We start from the raw sequence: 19787 nt of genomic DNA, 5'->3' as shown, positions 1-19787 counted from the left end.
TGCTTTACTGGGAAGCTTAGCAGAGGTAGACATGCTCATGTTATTTATGTTAGTGCAGGGTGAGCTGCTCACAGTGGACTTCCTCCTCGGACACACCAGCTCAGTGCTAACAGTATAACTCTGGTTCATAGACACATGAGTACTGCATACAACAGCTGTGGGATCAGCAGAGGCATTCCGGGCAGTTAGAGGGACATAAATTAGGTTCCTTACATTGTGTCTTCCAGCTCCCCCTGGGATAATGTCCATTTGCTGAAGCATTGTGACAACTCAGCATCACACACACACACACACACGCACACGCACACACGCTTGCTTTTAGTCAACAACACCCCTGTCCCCATTGCCTGTTCCTCCCATCTCCTTGTCCAGTCAACCGTGCCTTGGGTCCCATCCAGTGTCCATGTCTGTCCCTCAGCCGCTAAACCCACTCATACTCTGTCACACACAACACATTAACACACAATCACAGCTGTCCCTGCCTTAGGACCCATCCGAAGCACGTACTTACCCTCCTGATCATCACAATCTCCCATCCACACACCATGCCATTGGGTTCAAAAGAATCCCTGCCTCTTCAGTGATGAGTACCACGGGTATGTTGGAGTTGTCTATCGGAACTACCCTGTTCACCCCTATAAACATAGCAACAACCACAAGCCATACCTAAAGCCCCATCCAATCCCTCTACCCTCGTCCTTGTCCTCTCTGGACGCTCTCTTCTTAATTCACCATCTCCATAGTAACCAGGGACTCTTTATACCTTATATGCCTTCAAACTGGGTGGCCCGAGCCCTGAATGTTGATTGGCTGACAGTCGTGGTATGTCAGACCGTATACCACGTGTATGACAAAACATTTATTTTTACAGCTCTAGTTACGTTGGTAACCAGTTTATAATAGCAATAAGGCACCTCGGGGGTTGGTGGTATATTGGCCAATACTCCTTTGCTTTGCGTCGTGCATAAGAACAGCCCTTAGCCGTGGTATATTGGCCATATACCACACACCCTTGGGCCTTATTGACTAATTAGACCCTGTCATGACGTTGCCTGCGTGGGTATAGCAAACCCCATCCCCCTCTCCCTGCCTCCCCCTTTCCTCCTTCAACCCATGCTGTGATCACAGAGAGATGTCGTAAATTCCTGAGAATCTCCCCACCACAAACAGTATTAAGACAGAGGGTAAACTTTCAGGACAAAGGAATCCTCTTCCACCTCACAGAACTTGAGGTACGAACATATTTCATATTCCTGCACAAGTAGGAATGATCGGGGGACAGTCCAGATATTAACATGTCCATTGGTCACCACGTGGGAAACTCACGTGAGACCGTGGGACCACATTACCATACCGCTGTTTATATAATAACCTCAGATATGAGGTTTACATCTGTGTGTTGTATAAAATGAATGAGTGAGTATGATACTGTTTGTATAATTGTGTAATATGATTTTGGACTGTTTAATTAAGAAAAGTACAAATACCTTCTTGATTTGAACTAAATCCAAGGACCGCCCTGAGCCCAGTATGGGTCAGAGACCATGGGACCACCCCTCTCTGCTTTCTGAATAAAAGCCAACTCTTAAGAAATTACCTTAGACCATGTTTCTCTCAATCACGAGAGGACAAAGGTTTGAGACCAGACTGCTGAATCTTTTAACCATCCCACGTGGTTAAACTCTTAGACTATCGATACCGACAGAATAAGAACAAGTCTTTGATATTGACTTCTAGTCTGCAGCTAGGAATTCGGTATCATTGAACGCGAAGAAAGACAACCGCCGAAACAATCATTCTAAAAACGAATGTCCCTCTGAACAATCCACAACCGAGACAGAACTTCACTCCAACCAAAACGAACTTCTCTCCAACGACCAAGGCGACACACACACTGGACGTAACTATATATATATTGATTGCAATTGTTCCCGAATGAGTGAGCGTTCATGTGTAAGGATTAGCATGTCAATTGTTATAGTTATGGACTCTGTAGTGAATTCTTAGTCGAACGCAACTTTCCCTTTGTCTAACAGCCGCCATGCCGGTTTAGCCCACTAGGGCATATTTTCTCCCATCATTTCATGTAACTATTTTAAGTTTGTTTGTTTTGCATTTCTGTGAATTAATTAGTTAGTAATAAATAAATGATTTAAGACAATTGATGTATGGATGACTCATAGTGAAGACTGGGTTCGTGCAGATCAGCGATTTACGACGTTTGGAATGAGACTGACGTAAGGTAGAGTAAATCAATCATTAATTAGAAGACCATTGATCAGATATGAAATATCTGAAAGGTTATATTGGGAAATGATAACTTTGTAATCTAATAACTTTCCCTGGTGCCCTCGAATTCATAGTTAATTAGTTACGTTATTACTAAAGTGATCGCGTAATCCCTAATTACAGGAATCTATGATAAAACTAAAAGTCTTCAATTTAACGATACCAAAGACACGACAACCCTGACCTAAGGTTTGAGTGGCTCTATGCAACACCCTTAAACAACTGCCTAATTAAGAAAACATTATTCTTTAAGGGAAATCCTTAAGATGTTTTATGCAATCGGGCCGTGGCCCCTGCCCTCGTCTGGCGACATTAAAATTACACTCGTCTCCATCCCTGTCACTATTACACACACACACACACACACACACACACACACACACACACACACACACACACACACACACACACACACACCAATAACATGGTGTCTCAGCATTGTGTCACCATAGACTAGGGAGGGGAGGCCTCTGTGTATTCAGACCCCACACTCTCCTGTAACTGATGATTAGCTCTATCTGTCACAGGACAAGGGGTGTTAGGGTGAGGTTTAGGTTTAGGGTTAGGGTTAGGGTTAGGTTTAGGGTTAGGGTTAGGGTTAGGGATACTGTTTGTGCTGGTATCAAACCTTGGGTTGCACAGGCCTATTGCAACTTCTCGCTCTGTTTGCATATTGCAAGTCAGTCCGGTTTGAAGAGGGTAAGGGAACATTAGGCAGTTATTGGCCTGAAAGATCAATGGAGGCCGAGAGCTCGGAGGGGTCACCTGCGACGGTTCAATGAGAGGAAGACAACAATGAGAGGAAGACAAGGAATTGATTACATTCTGAGGGTAAACAATTAGAAAATATAGTAAGAAGAAGAAGAAGCATTAATATATAAATAATTGAATAAACAAATAATATAGTAAATAATGAAAGATCACACCAAGGGATTAAGGGATTAAGAGCTGAAAGAAATAAGTGTTGACGGTGTGGCTGGTTTCTATGTCGTGACTTAGTGTGCGTGTTATGCTAGAGTCAATGGTGGTGCTCGTGAATAGTCATGAGTTATGGGATAGGACTGGAATGGTGGTGCTCATGAATAGTCATGAGTTATGGGATAGGACTGGAATGGTGGTGCTCATGAATAGTCATGAGTTATGGGATAGGACTGGAATGGTGGTGCTCATGAATAGTCATGAGTTGTAGGATAGGACTGGAATGGTGGTGCTCATGAATAGTCATGAGTTATGGGATAGGACTGGAATGGTGGTGCTCATGAGGGTAGAACTGTAGGTTTGTGCATGTGGATTTTGAGTATGTTGGAGTTGTCTATAGTGCTGTTGTTCAATAGGTGGTTTAGAGGTAGGTCTATAGGAATAATCAAATCAAATCACATTTTATTGGTCACATAAACCCTGTTTAGCAGATCAATCAATCAATCAAGTTTATTTTATATAGCCCTTCGTACATCAGCTAATATCTCGAAGTGCTGTACAGAAACCCAGCCTAAAACCCCAAACAGCAAGCAATGCAGGTGTAGAAGCACGGTGGCTAGGAAAAACTCCCTAGAAAGGCCAAAACCTAGGAAGAAACCTAGAGAGGAACCAGGCTATGAGGGGTGGCCAGTCCTCTTCTGGCTGTGCCGGGTGGAGATTATAACAGAACTATGCCAAGATGTTCAAAATGTTCATAAGTGACAAGCATGGTCAAATAATAATCATGAATAATTTTCAGTTGGCTTTTCATAGCCGATCATTAAGAGTTGAAAACAGCAGGTCTGGGACAGGTGGCGGTTCCATAACCGCAGGCAGAACAGTTGAAACTGGAATAGCAGCAGGGCCAGGCGGACTGGGGACAGCAAGGAGTCATCATGCCCGGTAGTCCTGACGTATGGTCCTAGGGCTCAGGTCCTCCGAGAGAGAGAAAGAAAGAGAGAAGGAGAAAATTAGAGAGCGCCAAGATTTTCAAAATGTTCATAAATGACAAGCATGGTCAAATAATAATCAGGAATAAATGTCAGTTGGCTTTTCATAGCCGATCATTAAGAGTTGAAAACAGCAGGTCTGGGACAGGTAGGGGTTCCGTAACCGCAGGCAGAACAGTTGAAACTGGAATAGCAGCAAGGCCAGGCGGACTGGGGACAGCAAGGAGTCATCATGCCCGGTAGTCCTGACGTATGGTCCTAGGGCTCAGGTCCTCCGAGAGAGAGAAAGAAAGAGAGAACGAGAGAATTAGAGAGAGCATACTTAAATTCACACAGGACACTGGATAAGACAGGAGAAGTACTCCAGGTATAACCAACTGACCCTAGCCCCCCGACACATAAACTACTGCAGCATAAATACTGGAGGCTGAGACAGGAGCGGTCAGGAGACACTGTGGCCCCATCCGAAGATACCCCCGGACAGGGCCAAACAGGAAGGATATAACCCCACCCACTTTGCCAAAGCACAGCCCCCGCACCACTAGAGGGATATCTTCAACCACCAACTTACAATCCTGAGACAAGGCCGAGTATAGCCCACAAAGATCTCCACCACAGCACAAACCAAGGGGGGGCGCCAACCCAGACAGGAAGATCACGTCAGTAACTCAACCCACTCAAGTGACGCACCCCTCCTAGGGACGGCATGAAAGAGCACCAGTAAGCCAGTGACTCAGCCCCTGTAATAGGGTTAGAGGCAGAGAATCCCAGTGGAGAGAGGGGAACCGGCCAGGCAGAGACAGCAAGATCTTATTACAGGTGTAGCGAAATGTGTTTCTAGCTCCGACAGTGCAGTAATATCTAACAAGTAATATCTAACAATTCCACAACTACCTAATACACACAAATCTAAGTAAAGGAATGGAATTAAGAATATATAAATGGACGAGCAAAGTCAGAACGGTATAGACTAAGGTCTGGGTGGAGGACAGGAAAGGGTGGGGGGATATGGACAGGGGGTCTGGGTGGAGGACAGGAACGGGTGGGGGGATATGGACAGGGGGTCTGGGTGGAGGACAGGAAAGGGGTGGGGGGATAGGGACAGGGGGTCTGGGTGGAGGGCAGGAAAGGGTGGGGGGATATGGACAGGGGGTCTGGGTGGAGGGCAGGGAAGGGGTGGGGGGATATGGACAGGGGGTCTGGGTGGAGGGCAGGGAAGGGAAGGGGTGGGGGGATATGGACAGGGGGTCTGGGTGGAGGACAGGAAAGGGGTGGGGGGATAGGGACAGGGGGTCTGGGTGGAGGGCAGGAAAGGGTGGGGGGATATGGACAGGGGGTCTGGGTGGAGGGCAGGGAAGGGGTGGGGGGATATGGACAGGGGGTCTGGGTGGAGGGCAGGAAAGGGTGGGGGGATATGGACAGGGGGTCTGGGTGGAGGACAGGAAAGGGGTGGGGGGATAGGGACAGGGGGTCTGGGTGGAGGGCAGGGAAGGGGTGGGGGGATATGGACAGGGGGTCTGGGTGGAGGACAGGAAAGGGGTGGGGGGATAGGGACAGGGGGTCTGGGTGGAGGGCAGGAAAGGGTGGGGGGATATGGACAGGGGGTCTGGGTGGAGGGCAGGGAAGGGGTGGGGGGATATGGACAGGGGGTCTGGGTGGAGGGCAGGAAAGGGTGGGGGGATATGGACAGGGGGTCTGGGTGGAGGGCAGGGAAGGGAAGGGGTGGGGGGATATAGACAGGGGGTCTGGGTGGAGGACAGGAAAGGGGTGGGGGGATAGGGACAGGGGGTCTGGGTGGAGGGCAGGAAAGGGTGGGGGGATATGGACAGGGGGTCTGGGTGGAGGGCAGGGAAGGGGTGGGGGGATATGGACAGGGGGTCTGGGTGGAGGGCAGGAAAGGGTGGGGGGATATGGACAGGGGGTCTGGGTGGAGGGCAGGGAAGGGAAGGGGTGGGGGGATATGGACAGGGGGTCTGGGTGGAGGACAGGAACGGGTGGGGGGATAGGGACAGGGGGTCTGGGTGGAGGACAGGAAAGGGGTGGGGGGATAGGGACAGGGGGTCTGGGTGGAGGGCAGGGAAGGGGTGGGGGGATATGGACAGGGGGTCTGGGTGGAGGGCAGGGCAGGGGTGGGGGATAGGGACAGGGGGTCTGGGTGGAGGGCAGGGAAGGGGTGGGGGGATATGGACAGGGGGTCTGGGTGGAGGGCAGGGAAGGGGTGGGGGGATATGGACAGGGGGTCTGGGTGGAGGGCAGGGAAGGGGTGGGGGGATATGGACAGGGGGTCTGGGTGGAGGGCAGGGAAGGGGTGGGGGGATATGGACAGGGGGTCTGGGTGGAGGGCAGGGCAGGGGTGGGGGATAGGGACAGGGGGTCTGGGTGGAGGGCAGGGAAGGGGTGGGGGGATATGGACAGGGGGTCTGGGTGGAGGGCAGGAAAGGGTGGGGGGATATGGACAGGGGGTCTGGGTGGAGGGCAGGGAAGGGGTGGGGGGATATGGACAGGGGGTCTGGGTGGAGGGCAGGGAAGGGGTGGGGGGATAGGGACAGGGGGTTTGGGTGGAGGGCAGGGCAGGGGTGGGGGATAGGGACAGGGGGTCTGGGTGGAGGGCAGGGCAGGGGTGGGGGATAGGGACAGGGGGTTTGGGTGGAGGGCAGGGCAGGGGTGGGGGATAGGGACAGGGGGTCTGGGTGGTGGGAAGGGGTGGGGGATAGGGACAGGGGATCTGGGTGGAGGGCAGGGCAGGGGTGGGGGATAGGGACAGGGGGTCTGGGTGGAGGGCAGGGCAGGGGTGGGGGATAGGGACAGGGGGTCTGGGTAGAGGGCAGGGAAGGGAAGGGGGATAGGGACAGGGGGTCTGGGTGGAGGGCAGGGCAGGGCAGGGGTGGGGGATAGGGACAGGGGGTCTGGGTGGAGGGCAGGGAAGGGAAGGGGTGGGGGATAGGGACAGGGGGTCTGGGTGGAGGGCAAGGAAGGGGTGGGGGGATAGGGACAGGGGGTCTGGGTGGAGGGCAGGGAAGGGAAGGGGTGGGGGATAAGGACAGTGGGTCTGGGTGGAGGGCAGGGAAGGGGTGGGGGATAGGGACAGGGGGTCTGGGTGGAGGGCAGGGAAGGGGTGGGGGATAGGGACAGGGGGTCTGGGTGGAGGGCAGGGAAGGGGTGCGGACCCAGATTAGGGAAATGGTTCAGATTAGGTGTGGGATGTTCCAGGTCCAGGGTTCTGCAGGGACAGTTATGGAGGTTAAGGTTAGGGTTAAATGTCTGATCTAGGCCCATGGTTCTGTCAGGAGCAGGTGGGTTAGGGTTAGGGGGACAGGCAATATGTTGTTGGTAAGGCCTGCCAGTGTGTTAATGTTAGGGGGACAGACAATATGTTGTTGGTAAGACCTGCCAGTGTGTTAATGTTAGGGGGACAGACAATATGTTGTTGGTAAGGCCTGCCAGTGTGTTAAGGTTAGGGGGACAGACAATATGTTGTTGGTAAGGCCTGCCAGTGTGTTAATGTTAGGGGGACAGGCAATATGTTGTTGGTAAGGCCTGCCAGTGTGTTAAGGTTAGGGGGACAGGCAATATGTTGTTGGTAAGGCCTGCCAGTGTGTTAAGGTTAGGGGGACAGGCAATATGTTGTTGGTAAGGCCTGCCAGTGTGTTAAGGTTAGGGGGACAGACAATATGTTGTTGGTAAGGCCTGCCAGTGTGTTAATGTTAGGGGGACAGGCAATATGTTGTTGGTAAGGCCTGCCAGTGTGTTAATGTTAGGGGGACAGGCAATATGTTGTTGGTAGGGCCTGCCAGTGTGTTAATGTTAGGGGGACAGACAATATGTTGTTGGTAAGGCCTGCCAGTGTGTTAAGGTTAGGGGGACAGGCAATATGTTGTTGGTAAGGCCTGCCAGTGTGTTAAGGTTAGGGGGACAGGCAATATGTTGTTGGTAAGGCCTGCCAGTGTGTTAAGGTTAGGGGGACAGACAATATGTTGTTGGTAAGGCCTGCCAGTGTGTTAATGTTAGGGGGACAGGCAATATGTTGTTGGTAGGACCTGCCAGTGTGTTAATGTAAGGGGGACAGGCAATATGTTGTTGGTAAGGCCTGCCAGTGTGTTAAGGTTAGGGGGACAGGCAATATGTTGTTGGTAAGGCCTGCCAGTGTGTTAAGGTTAGGGGGACAGGCAATATGTTGTTGGTAAGGCCTGCCAGTGTGTTAAGGTTAGGGGGACAGACAATATGTTGTTGGTAAGGCCTGCCAGTGTGTTAAGGTTAGGGGGACAGACAATATGTTGTTGGTAAGGCCTGCCAGTGTGTTAATGTTAGGGGGACAGGCAATATGTTGTTGGTAGGACCTGCCAGTGTGTTAATGTAAGGGGGACAGGCAATATGTTGTTGGTAAGGCCTGCCAGTGTGTTAAGGTTAGGGGGACAGACAATATGTTGTTGGTAAGGCCTGCCAGTGTGTTAAGGTTAGGGGGACAGGCAATATGTTGTTGGTAAGGCCTGCCAGTGTGTTAAGGTTAGGGGGACAGACAATATGTTGTTGGTAAGGCCTGCCAGTGTGTTAATGTTAGGGGGACAGGCAATATGTTGTTGGTAAGGCCTGCCAGTGTGTTAATGTTAGGGGGACAGACAATATGTTGTTGGTAAGGCCTGCCAGTGTGTTAAGGTTAGGGGGACAGGCAATATGTTGTTGGTAAGGCCTGCCAGTGTGTTAAGGTAAGGGGGACAGGCAATATGTTGTTGGTAAGGCCTGCCAGTGTGTTAATGTTAGGGGGACAGGCAATATGTTGTTGGTAAGGCCTGCCAGTGTGTTAATGTTAGGGGGACAGGCAATATGTTGTTGGTAAGGCCTGCCAGTGTGTTGAGGTTAGGGGGACAGGCAATATGTTGTTGGTAAGGCCTGCCAGTGTGTTAATGTTAGGGGGACAGACAATATGTTGTTGGTAAGGCCTGCCAGTGTGTTAAGGTTAGGGGGACAGGCAATATGTTGTTGGTAAGGCCTGCCAGTGTGTTAAGGTAAGGGGGACAGGCAATATGTTGTTGGTAAGGCCTGCCAGTGTGTTAATGTTAGGGGGACAGGCAATATGTTGTTGGTAAGGCCTGCCAGTGTGTTAATGTTAGGGGGACAGGCAATATGTTGTTGGTAAGGCCTGCCAGTGTGTTCGCCTTTATATACCTCAATGACCGCTTTGAGTATCCCCTCTTCCCCAGTGCACCAAAGAGGGTCTGTGTGGCTGAATGAAAGTATATCTGTTGTGTACACAGTCTATGGAATCAGATGAGTTGATACTTGACAATGCCAGGGAATGTATGATGTTTGGGGTGGTAGCTGGATTTGTGGAGTAGGGTGTGTGTGTGTGTCTGTCCTTGAAGTATAGTTGTGTGTGTAGGGAGACTATGTGTGTGTCTCTGTCCTTGAGGTATAGTTTTGTGTGTAGGGAGACTATGTGTGTGTCTCTGTCCTTGAGGTATAGTTTTGTGTGTAGGGAGACTATGTGTGTGTCTCTGTCCTTGAAGTATAGTTTTCTGTGTAGGGAGACTATGTGTGTGTCTCTGTCCTTGAGGTATAGTTTTGTGTGTAGGGAGACTATGTGTGTGTCAGTACATTGAAAAAATACTGTTGTGTCCAATAAATTGATTGTGTTGATGAGGGAGGGTGGCATATTTGACTGTTATGATGGGATGATGGTTGTTGAGAATGTCAATGAATGTTGTAAAGTGTACCAGATCATGTTCCAACACCCTAAAGATATCATCCAGGTATCATCTATAAAACATGGGTCTCAACGGGCATTTAGTCAAGGCTGTCATCTCCCAGTCTGCCATATAAATGTCATTAGCCAGAGAGAACTTCTTACCCATCGCCGTCCCACCAATCTGGAGGTCGTGTTGGTAATTGAATGTGAAATCATAAAAAAATTTAAGCCGAGTTGTAAGAGCTGTAGGAGGTGTGAGTATGATCTCTCTGGATCAGGATATCTCCAGAGTCTACAGCTGCCAAGACTGATGAGATGTCTATGTTGGTGTACAGAGAGTCTATGTCTATGGCGAATAAGTATGCATGTGCTGGGACTGGAATGGTGTGGACTCTATGAAGTGGTATGTGTCCTCAAGGTAGCTGGGGTGGCCTTTGTGAGATGGGATTGAGGAAGTAGTCAATGAATTCAACTGCTGGCGAGGACTCACTCCCACAGTCTGACACAATCAGTCTTCCTTTCGGGACCTCAAAAGGGACTGTCCAGGTATCTGGTGCTTGATGGATCTTGGAGAGGAGATAGAAGAGTCTCTGGGTGGGTCTGGTCCATCTAGATTTTCCCTTTTGTCTACAGTATGTGCAATGCATTTATTTCCATAGAGGTCTGCTATTATTTGTTGGCTTCAAAGAGGTACTGCTGGTTATCCATGATTATTATCTTGGAGACTTTGTCTGCTGGTTATCCATGATTATTATCTTGGAGACTTTGTCTGCTGGTTATCCATGATTATTATCTTGGAGACTTTGTCTGCTGGTTATCCATGATTATTATCTTGGAGACTTTGTCTGCTGGTTATCCATGATTATTATCTTGGAGGCTTTGTCTGCTGGTTATCCATGATTATTATCTTGGAGACTTTGTCTGCTGGTTATCCATGATTATTATCTTGGAGACTTTGTCTGTTGGTTATCCATGATTATTATCTTGGAGACTTTGTCTGCTGGTTATCCATGATTATTATCTTGGAGACTTTGTCTGCTGGTTATCCATGATTATTATCTTGGAGACTTTGTCTGCTGGTTATCCATGATTATTATCTTGGAGACTTTGTCTGCTGGTTATCCATGATTATTATCTTGGAGACTTTGTCTGCTGGTTATCCATGATTATTATCTTGGAGACTTTGTCTGCTGGTTATCCATGATTATTATCTTGGAGACTTTGTCTGCTGGTTATCCATGATTATTATCTTGGAGACTTTGTCTGCTGGTTATCCATGATTATTATCTTGGCGACGTTGCCTGCTGGTTATCCATGATTATTATCTTGGAGACTTTGTCTGCTGGTTCTATGGTTATGTGTTTATTTTTCCCTCATTTGGCTATGGCTTGTTAGGGGTTAAGGGTTAGAGGTTAGAGGTTAGGGATTGAGGTTTAGGAGTTAGGCTATGGCTTGTCTTTCTTCTAATGTCATGTAATATAGTGAGGTTATGGTAGAGGTATGGGAGTCTCTGATCATTAGTGTGTTGGTTTTAATTATTTTCCTAATTGGTACTGATATTGTCTGTGGTTTGGGTTCCATCTAGATGGGGCAGTGAATGGTAGGGTCAGGTAGTCAGATGTATAATCAAAATAGGCTAGTAGTTTGAGAGATACCCAGGTTGACATTTACAGTGGCTACAGGCTTGCCTAGTTAAAGAAAAAAGGTAAAATAAAAATATAAATAAATGCAGGCAGCCATTTTGAATGAGTAACATATTTAGAAGAGTTGGACAGATTACACACACAACACACAAACACAGGCAAAAATTGTGTGAATTAAAATAGTTTTGAGTGGTGTAGTAGGAGAGTCTCACAGCAGCACCAACACTTCATCACCTTCAGAGTATATGAACACACACAGCACCTATTGTGTAACAGGGGGCTCTGTGGAGTCTGTTTGTGTTTGTGAACAGAGCCCCAGGACCAGCTTGCTTAGGGGACTCTTCTCCAGGTTCATCTCTCTGTAGGCGATGGCTTTGTTATAGAAGGTTTGGGAATCACTTCCTTTTAGGTGGTTGTAGAATTTATTAACATCTCTTTTCTGGATTTTGATAATTATCGGGTATCGGCCTAATTCTGATTATTTGGTGTTTTATGTTGTACACGTAGGATATTTTTTGCAGAATTCTGCATGCAGTCTCAATTTGATGTTTGTCCCATTTTGTGAATTACTGGTTGGTGAGCGGACCCCAGACCTCACAAACATGAAGGGCAATGGGTTTTATAACTGATTCAAGTATTTTTAGCCAGATAATAATTGGTATGTCGAATGTTATGTTCCTTTTGATGGCCTAGAAGGCCCCTCATGCCTTGTCTCTCAGATCGTTCACAGCTTTGTGGAAGTTACCTGTGGCGCTGTTGTTTAGGCTGAGGTATGTATTGTTTTTTGTGTGCTCGAGGTGTCTAGATGCAATTTGTATTCGTGGTCCTGGCGACTGGACCTTTATTGGAACACCATTATCTTTGTCTTACGGAGATTTACTGTCAGGGCCCAGGTCTGAAAGAATCTGTGCAGAAGATCTAGGTGCTGCTGTAGGCCCTCCTTGGTTGGTGACAGAAGCACCAGATCATCAGCAAACAATAGACATTTGACTTCAGATTCTAGTAGGGTGAGGCCGGGTGCTGCACACTGTTCTAGTGCCCTCGCCAATTCGTTGATATATATGTAGAGGGTGGGGCTTAAGCTGCATCCCTGTCTCCCTCCATGGCCCTGTGGAAAGAAATGTGTTTTTTGCATATTTTAACCGCACACTTGTTGTTTGTGTACATGGGTTTTATAATGTTGTATGTTTTTCCCTCAACACCACTTTCCATCAATTTGTATAGCAGACCCTCAAGCCATATTGAGTCAAAAGATTTTTTTGAAATCAACAAAGCATGAGAAGACGGCATTTGTTTTGGTTTGTTTGTTTGTCAGTTAGGGTGTGCAGGGTGAATACGTTCTCTGTCGTACGGTAATTTGGTAAAAAGCCCATTTGAAATTTGCTCGGTACATTGTTTTCACTGAGGAAATGTACAAGTCTGCTGTTAATGATAATGCAGAGGGAGAGGGAGAGGAAGAGGGAGAGGAAGAGGGAGAGGGAGAGGAAGAGGGAGAGGGAGAGGAAGAGGGAGAGGGAGAGGCAGAGGAAGAGGCAGAGGAAGAGGGAGAGGCAGAGGAAGAGGAAGAGGGAGAGGCAGAGGGAGAGGGAGAGGAAGAGGGAGAGGGAGAGGAAGAGGGAGAGGCAGAGGAAGAGGGAGAGGCAGAGGAAGAGGGAGAGGCAGAGGAAGAGGGAGAGGAAGAGGGAGAGGGAGAGGCAGAGGAAGAGGGAGAGGAAGAGGGGGAGGGAGAGGAAGAGGGAGAGGCAGAGGAAGAGGGAGAGGGAGAGGGAGAGGGAGAGGGAGAGGCAGAGGCAGAGGCAGAGGCAGAGGCAGAGGCAGAGGGATAGGGAGAGGCAGAGGCAGAGGCAGAGGCAGAGGCAGAGGCAGAGGCAGAGGCAGAGGCAGAGGCAGAGGCAGAGGCAGAGGCAGAGGCAGAGGCAGAGGCAGAGGCAGAGGGAGAGGGAGAGGGAGAGGGAGAGAGATGACAGTTATCGAAGTGATTAAGAAGGCTATTGTGTTTTTCTAATTACATAATCTGACCCTCTCTCTCTCTCTCTTTGTCTCTCTCTCTCTCTGTCACTCTCTCTCTCTTTGTCTCTCTCTCTCTCTCTTTGTCTCTCTCTCTCTCTCTCTCTGTCTCTTTCTCTCTCTGCCACTCCCTCTTTCTCTCTCTCTCTCTCTCTCTCTCTTTGTCTCTCTCTCTCTCTGTCACTCTCTCTCTCTTTGTCTCTCTCTCTCTCTCTCTCTCTCTGTCTCTTTCTCTCTCTGCCACTCCCTCTTTCTCTCTCTCTCTCTCTCTCTTTGTCTCTCTCTCTCTCTGTCACTCTCTCTCTCTTTGTCTCTCTCTCTCTCTCTCTCTGTCTCTTTCTCTCTCTGCCACTCCCTCTTTCTCTCTCTCTCTCTCTCTCTTTGTCTCTCTCTCACTCACTCTCTCTCTCTCTCTCTCTCTCTCTCTCTTTGTCTCTCTCTCTCTGTCACTCTCTCTCTCTCTTTGTCTCTCTCTCTCTCTCTCTCTCTCTCTCTCTCTCTGTCTCTTTCTCTCTCTGCCACTCCCTCTTTCTATTCTATTCAATTCAATTGACTTTATTGACATGGCAAGTTCATTATTACTTACATTGTCAAAGTATACATATCGAAAAATCTAAATCAAATATATATGTATATATATACAAAATATATATATATATATTTATATATAAATAAATGGTGGGACCAACAGCAATAATAGTAGTAGTGTACATGGGATTACCATTAACAACAACTACAACAACAATATTAATCAGAACAACAATACATTAAATCAATGGTAGTAGACCAGTGTCAATATGATTTGAGAAGACATATGACCTGGTATGAAAGACAAAACAAAACTAAGCTAAATGGGAAATATTATCAACATTACTTTGCATTTTTCACTGGCTGTCCCTCAGGTTGTGGCAGGAGGACACATATTTGGCTGCCAAAACTGCACATTTTGGCTTTTCACCCAATAAATATTTGATTTTTTCTTCATCTTTTATAGTTTCAAATTCTTTGTATTGAGTTATAATTTTGGGAAAGAAATATGCTCTTAGGTCTGAGTATTTGTCACAGTGTAGTAGGAAATGCACCTCTGTCTCTACCTCTCCCCTGGAGCAGAGTGAGCACAGCCTGTCCTCTCTGGGCAGCCAGGTTTGTCTGTGACGACCGGTCTCTATAGCCAGACTGTGCTCACTGAGTCTGTACCTAGTCAATGTTTTCCTCAGTTTTCTATCAGTCACAGTGGTCAGATAGTCTGCCACCATGTACTGTCTGTTTAGAGCCAAATAGCATTGAAGTTTACTTTGATTTTTTGTGGTGTCTTTCCAATAGGTTATATATTTTTCTTTTTGTTTTGTGATGATTTGGTTGGGCCAGATTTTCTGAGGGCTGTCCCGAGGCTCTATGGGGTTTGTTTGGGTTGGTGAACTGAGCCTCAGGACCAGCTGGCTGAGGGGACTCTTCTCTGGTTTCATCTCTTGACATTGTAGAGCTGTGTGATGGAATGTTTTAGGGTCACTTGTTTTTAGATGGTTGTAAAATTTGATGGCTCTTTTTTCTATTCGAATGAGGAGGGGGTATTGGCCCAATTCTGCCCTACATGCGTTATTTGGAGTTTTTCTTTGTACTTGCAATACAGTCTTGCAAAACTCTGCATGCAATATTTCAGTTGGATGTTTGTCCCATTTAGTAAATTCATTATTAGAGAGTGGACCCCATACTTCACTGCCATATAGAGCAATTGGTTCTATAACTGATTGAAAAATGTTGATCCAGATTCTAATTGGAATTTCAATTTTGATGTTCCTTTTAATGGCATAGAATGCTCTTCTTGCTTTGTCTCTCAGCTCATTCACAGCCATGTGAAAGCTACCTGTGTTGCTCATATTTAGTCCTAGATATGTGTAGTTTTTGGTGTGTTCTAATAGAACTGTGTCCAAATAGAATTTATATTTGTCATCCTTATTTCCCGACCTTTTTTGGAATATCATTATATTTGTTTTTTTTAGGTTAACGGTCAGAGCCCAGGTCTGACAGAACCTGTGAAGACGATCTAGGTGCTGCTGTAACCCCTCTTTAGTGGGAGACAGCAGCACCAGGTCATCTGCGTACAGCAGACACTTGATTTCAGTGTTGTGTAGGGTGATACCAGGTGCTGCCGATTCTTCTAATGTTTTTGCCAATTCATTAATGTAGATGTTAAATAATGTTGGACTTATTGGGCAGCCCTGTTTCACTCCCCGCCCCTGAGAGAAGAAGTCTGTTTGCTTGTTGCCAATTTTAACCGCACATTTGTTTTTAGTGTACATTGATTTAATAAAATCATATGTTTTCCCTCCAATACCACTTTCTATTAGTTTATAAAAAAGACCTTCGTGCCAAATTGAATCAAATGCTTTCTTGAAATCTACAAAACACGAGTAGATTTTGCCTTTGTTTTGGTTAACTTGTTTATCAATTAGAGTGTGGAGGGTGTAAATGTGGTCTGTTGTACGATAATTTTTTAGAAATCCAATCTGGCTTCTGCTCAGGACGTTGTGTTCGTCAAGGAAATGATGTAGTCTGCTATTTATAATACTGCAGAGAATTTTCCCCAAGTTGCTGTTAACGCAAATTCCTCTGTAATTATTTGGGTCAAATTTGTCTCCATTTTTATAGATTGGTGTGATCAATCCCTGGTTCCAAATATCGGGAAAAATACCTGCAGTGAGGATAATGTTGAAGAGTTTGAGTATAGCCAATTTGAATTTGTGGTCTGTATATTTGATCATTTCATTTAAAATACCATCAGCACCACAGGCCTTTTTGGGTTGGAGATTGCATAGTTTTTCCAATAATTCTTCTTCTGTAATTGGGGTATCCACAGGATTCTGATAGTCTTTGACTGCTAATTCAAGGATTTGTAATTTTTCTTGTATATCTTTTTGTTCTGGGCTCTTTGTTATATTGCTGTAGAGGTTTGCAAAGTGATTTCTCCACATATCCCCATTTTGGATAGCCAATTCCTCATGATGAGGTTTGTTTAATTTATTCCAATTCTCCCAGAAGTGGTTTGATTCTATGGATTCCTCAATTCCAACCAGCTGATTTCTAATGTGCTGTTCCTTTTTTGTTCTTAGGGTGCGTTTGTATTGCTTCAGTGTTTCCCCATATTGAAGGCGTATATTTTTGTTGTCTGGTTCTCTGTGTTTTTGATTAGATATATTTCTCAATGACTTTCTTAGATTTTTGCAATCATTATCAAACCATTTTTCATTATCTGTTATTTTTGGTTTGCTCTTATGCTTCTTTAGATTAGCCAAGGAGGCTAATTTGTCAAATATAAAGTTTATGTTCCTAACGGCCAAATTTACACCTTCATTGCTGAAGGAGAATGTTAAGGCTAAAAAGTTGTCCAGGAGAGATTGTATTTTTTGGCTACTAATTGCTTTTTGGTAGATGTCTGTACTGTTTGCACTCCATCTATAGGCTTGTTTAGTACCATGTAATTTATTGGGCCGTGATGCTTCATGGTTGGGTTCTGCTCTTCTCAGATACACTGTGATTTTACTGTGGTCTGAGAGAGGTGTTAGTGGGCTGACTGTGAAGGCTCTGAGAGACTCTGGGTTTAGGTCGGTGAGGAAGTAGTCTACAGTGCTGCTGCCAAGGGATGAGCTGTAGGTGTACCTACCAAAAGAGTCTCCTCTCAGCCTGCCATTGACTATGTACAGACCCAGTGTTCGACAGAGCCTCAGGAGCTGTACTCCGTTTTTGTTTTTCACTTTGTCATAGTTGTTTCTGTGGGGGTATGTGGGGAGGGAAAGGTTATTGCTTCCTGGTAGGTGTTTATCCCCATGACTGTTAATAGTGTCTTGTTCTTCTGCTATTCTAGCATTCAGGTCTCCACAGACCAGTACGTTGCCTTGGGCCTGAAAGTGACTAATTTCCCCCTCTAGAATGGAGAAGCTCTCTTCATTGAAGTAGGGTGACTCTGAGGGGGGAATGTATGTGGCACAGAGGAAGACATTTTTATCTGTCAAGATGGCCTCCTTGTTGATTTTTAACCAGATAAAGAATTCTCCTGTTTTGATCAATTCGATTGAATTAATTAGTTCAGATTTATACCATATTAACATTCCCCCTGAGTCTCTGCCCTGTTTGATTCCTTTTAATTTAGTGGATGGTATGATTATCTCCCTATAACCTAGTGGACAGCCAGTGGAAACATCACCTCTGCACCATGTTTCCTGTAGTACTACAATATCAACATCATCAATTTCTTTCAGGAAGTCTGGGTTTCTGCTCTTTAGCCCAAAAGCAGAGGACTTCAATCCTTGTATATTCCAACATGCAACGTAAAAAGACTTCATAACTTTTTTTTTCTTTTTCTTTTCTTTACCTTTCAAAATGAGACAAACATTCACAATCCAAGAAGAACCATTAAAACAGGATTTTTCAATTAAAGTAAACTCTTATTTTGCAAATGTGATTTGTTTATCATTTAAGATAGAATTTGTGTCATGCCACTTGGGTGGATGTAGTGTGAGGATGGTGGTGTTCTTGTGCTCATCTTACCATGACCCTCGGCCCATCACATGTGAGCATAGTAGACTCAGCATTTGTTTAATGTCACTCATTTGGTTGGTGGGGGCTGAGCCAGTTGCTCCTCTCACAGCCTGTGCGTAGCTCTGCCTGCTGGGCTGTGGCTCCTTCAGGTGTGGATCTGCGGTGGGGGGCAGGGGGGTGGGAGGCCTCGTCTGGGTGGCTCTGAAGCTGGGCTGGGGTGGTCTGTGCTGCGCTGGCTGTAGTGGGCATTGAGGTTGGTGGTGCTGTGGTCGTGGCTGGGGGGTCCAGGGTGCTGGTCCGGGATGTTGTCTCGGTGATCTCGGCGGGGTGGAGATTGCTCCGCTGTTCCTGGGTGGAGAGGTCGGGCTGCGGTTTAAAGCGACATCCTTGAGAGTCTTGGCAAGGATGGGGACTGTCTCCCTGTACAGGTGAACATGGTCATAGAGACAGTCCAGATCGAGGGTGGGATGGTGGGCCAGGTGTACATTGGGTCGCAGGGCACAGTCCCGGGATAGGCTGGCGTTTATTCTTTGGATTGTGGCAGGGTGGAAGTCCCTCCTCTGTAGAAGGGTTGACACTATGATTCTTGAGTTGGGGAAGATTGCGGAGGCCTTCTCAATCACTCCCCGTAGTGAAGTCGCCACCCTCTCCTGCTGAGCACGCAGGTCGTTGCTTCCGGTATGTATGATTATGTGGCTTGGCGACCCGAGATGGTTCTTATCAAGCAGCTCCATGGCACTCTGCGTTGTTGGGCACCACACCTTTCTCGTTTTGTGTCTAGGGAAAAGTTTATTCTCCTGGACATACTTCCCATTTGAGTCCATTAACAGGACGATGTCAGCCAGTGTTTCTTCTGGACTGGGGGGGGCAGAGTGGGGGCTGGTGGGTGTTGGAGCTGGGGTGTGGCTGGTCTGTGTCTTTCTCTCTCCTTCTTTCTCTCTGTCTCTCTTTGTCTCTCTCTGTCTCTCTTTCTCTCTCTGTCACTTTCTCTTTCTCTCCCCCTCTCTCTCTGTCAGTCATCCATCAATCAGCCTTTAATTTAACAGTCTATTGTCCCTACTCTAGTTCCCTTCATCACAACTACTTTTTGATTGACAGACTGTTGTCACCAGCCATTCAGTGTTTCAGTTCTTTTCCTCTCTTTCTTCCTCTCTTTTCATCCTGTCACACACACACACACGCGCACGTGCGCACGTACGTACACATGCACGCATGCACACACCAGGGTTTGGATCCCTACCTAATTTCTAGCCGCAGTGGCAAAGATCATTTTAGGAGAGTTGATAGACAGATCCTCAGCAGGGGGGAGGACATTGGTTTAGCTCTGTTAGTAGCAAGGCCTCCAAAGTCCTCCCCGACTCAAATAGGGAGAAGGTTAGACACACGGACACTCACACTCCCAGTCCCACAACGAGACAGATACACCCTTGCTCACACACCGCCGCAGAGGGAAATTTAAGCAAATTCACTTACAGCCCCATTGCAATAAAGGGAATTGAATCTGAGACCAATTCAGCATGATGATGTATGATCTTCGGTCTGGGTGAATCATTGTAAAGTCTACTGCCTCAGCCTGCTGCATTGACACACTGAAACACACTAGAGAGAGGAACAGCTCAGCTCTCTAGAGGGACAACTATAGAACCAGACTAGAAACACTATCTATAGTAACCTGGAAGAGAGAAGGCAGAGAGTGGAACTGAGGAGAGGAGCAGAGCTCAG

At 46.9% G+C, this 19787-nt stretch overlaps 1 protein-coding gene across 1 annotated transcript; it reads right to left on the bottom strand.

Annotated features, from left to right (window-relative positions):
• Nucleotides 1–5166: 5166 nt before the first annotated feature.
• Nucleotides 5167–7472, bottom strand: LOC120018951 (basic proline-rich protein-like). The gene is made up of 2 exons (XM_038962161.1): nucleotides 7096–7472; nucleotides 5167–7009 (listed from the first exon to the last, which is right to left on the bottom strand). Exons 1-2 carry the CDS (start codon nucleotides 7470–7472, stop codon nucleotides 5167–5169), a joined length of 2220 nt encoding a protein of 739 aa, XP_038818089.1.
• Nucleotides 7473–19787: the final 12315 nt, after the last annotated feature.

The sequence above is a fragment of the Salvelinus namaycush genome, chromosome 23 (assembly GCF_016432855.1).
Source record: "Salvelinus namaycush isolate Seneca chromosome 23, SaNama_1.0, whole genome shotgun sequence".
NCBI classification, from domain to species: Eukaryota; Metazoa; Chordata; class Actinopteri; order Salmoniformes; family Salmonidae; genus Salvelinus; species Salvelinus namaycush.
This window is presented reverse-complemented; position numbering and strand designations above follow the sequence as displayed.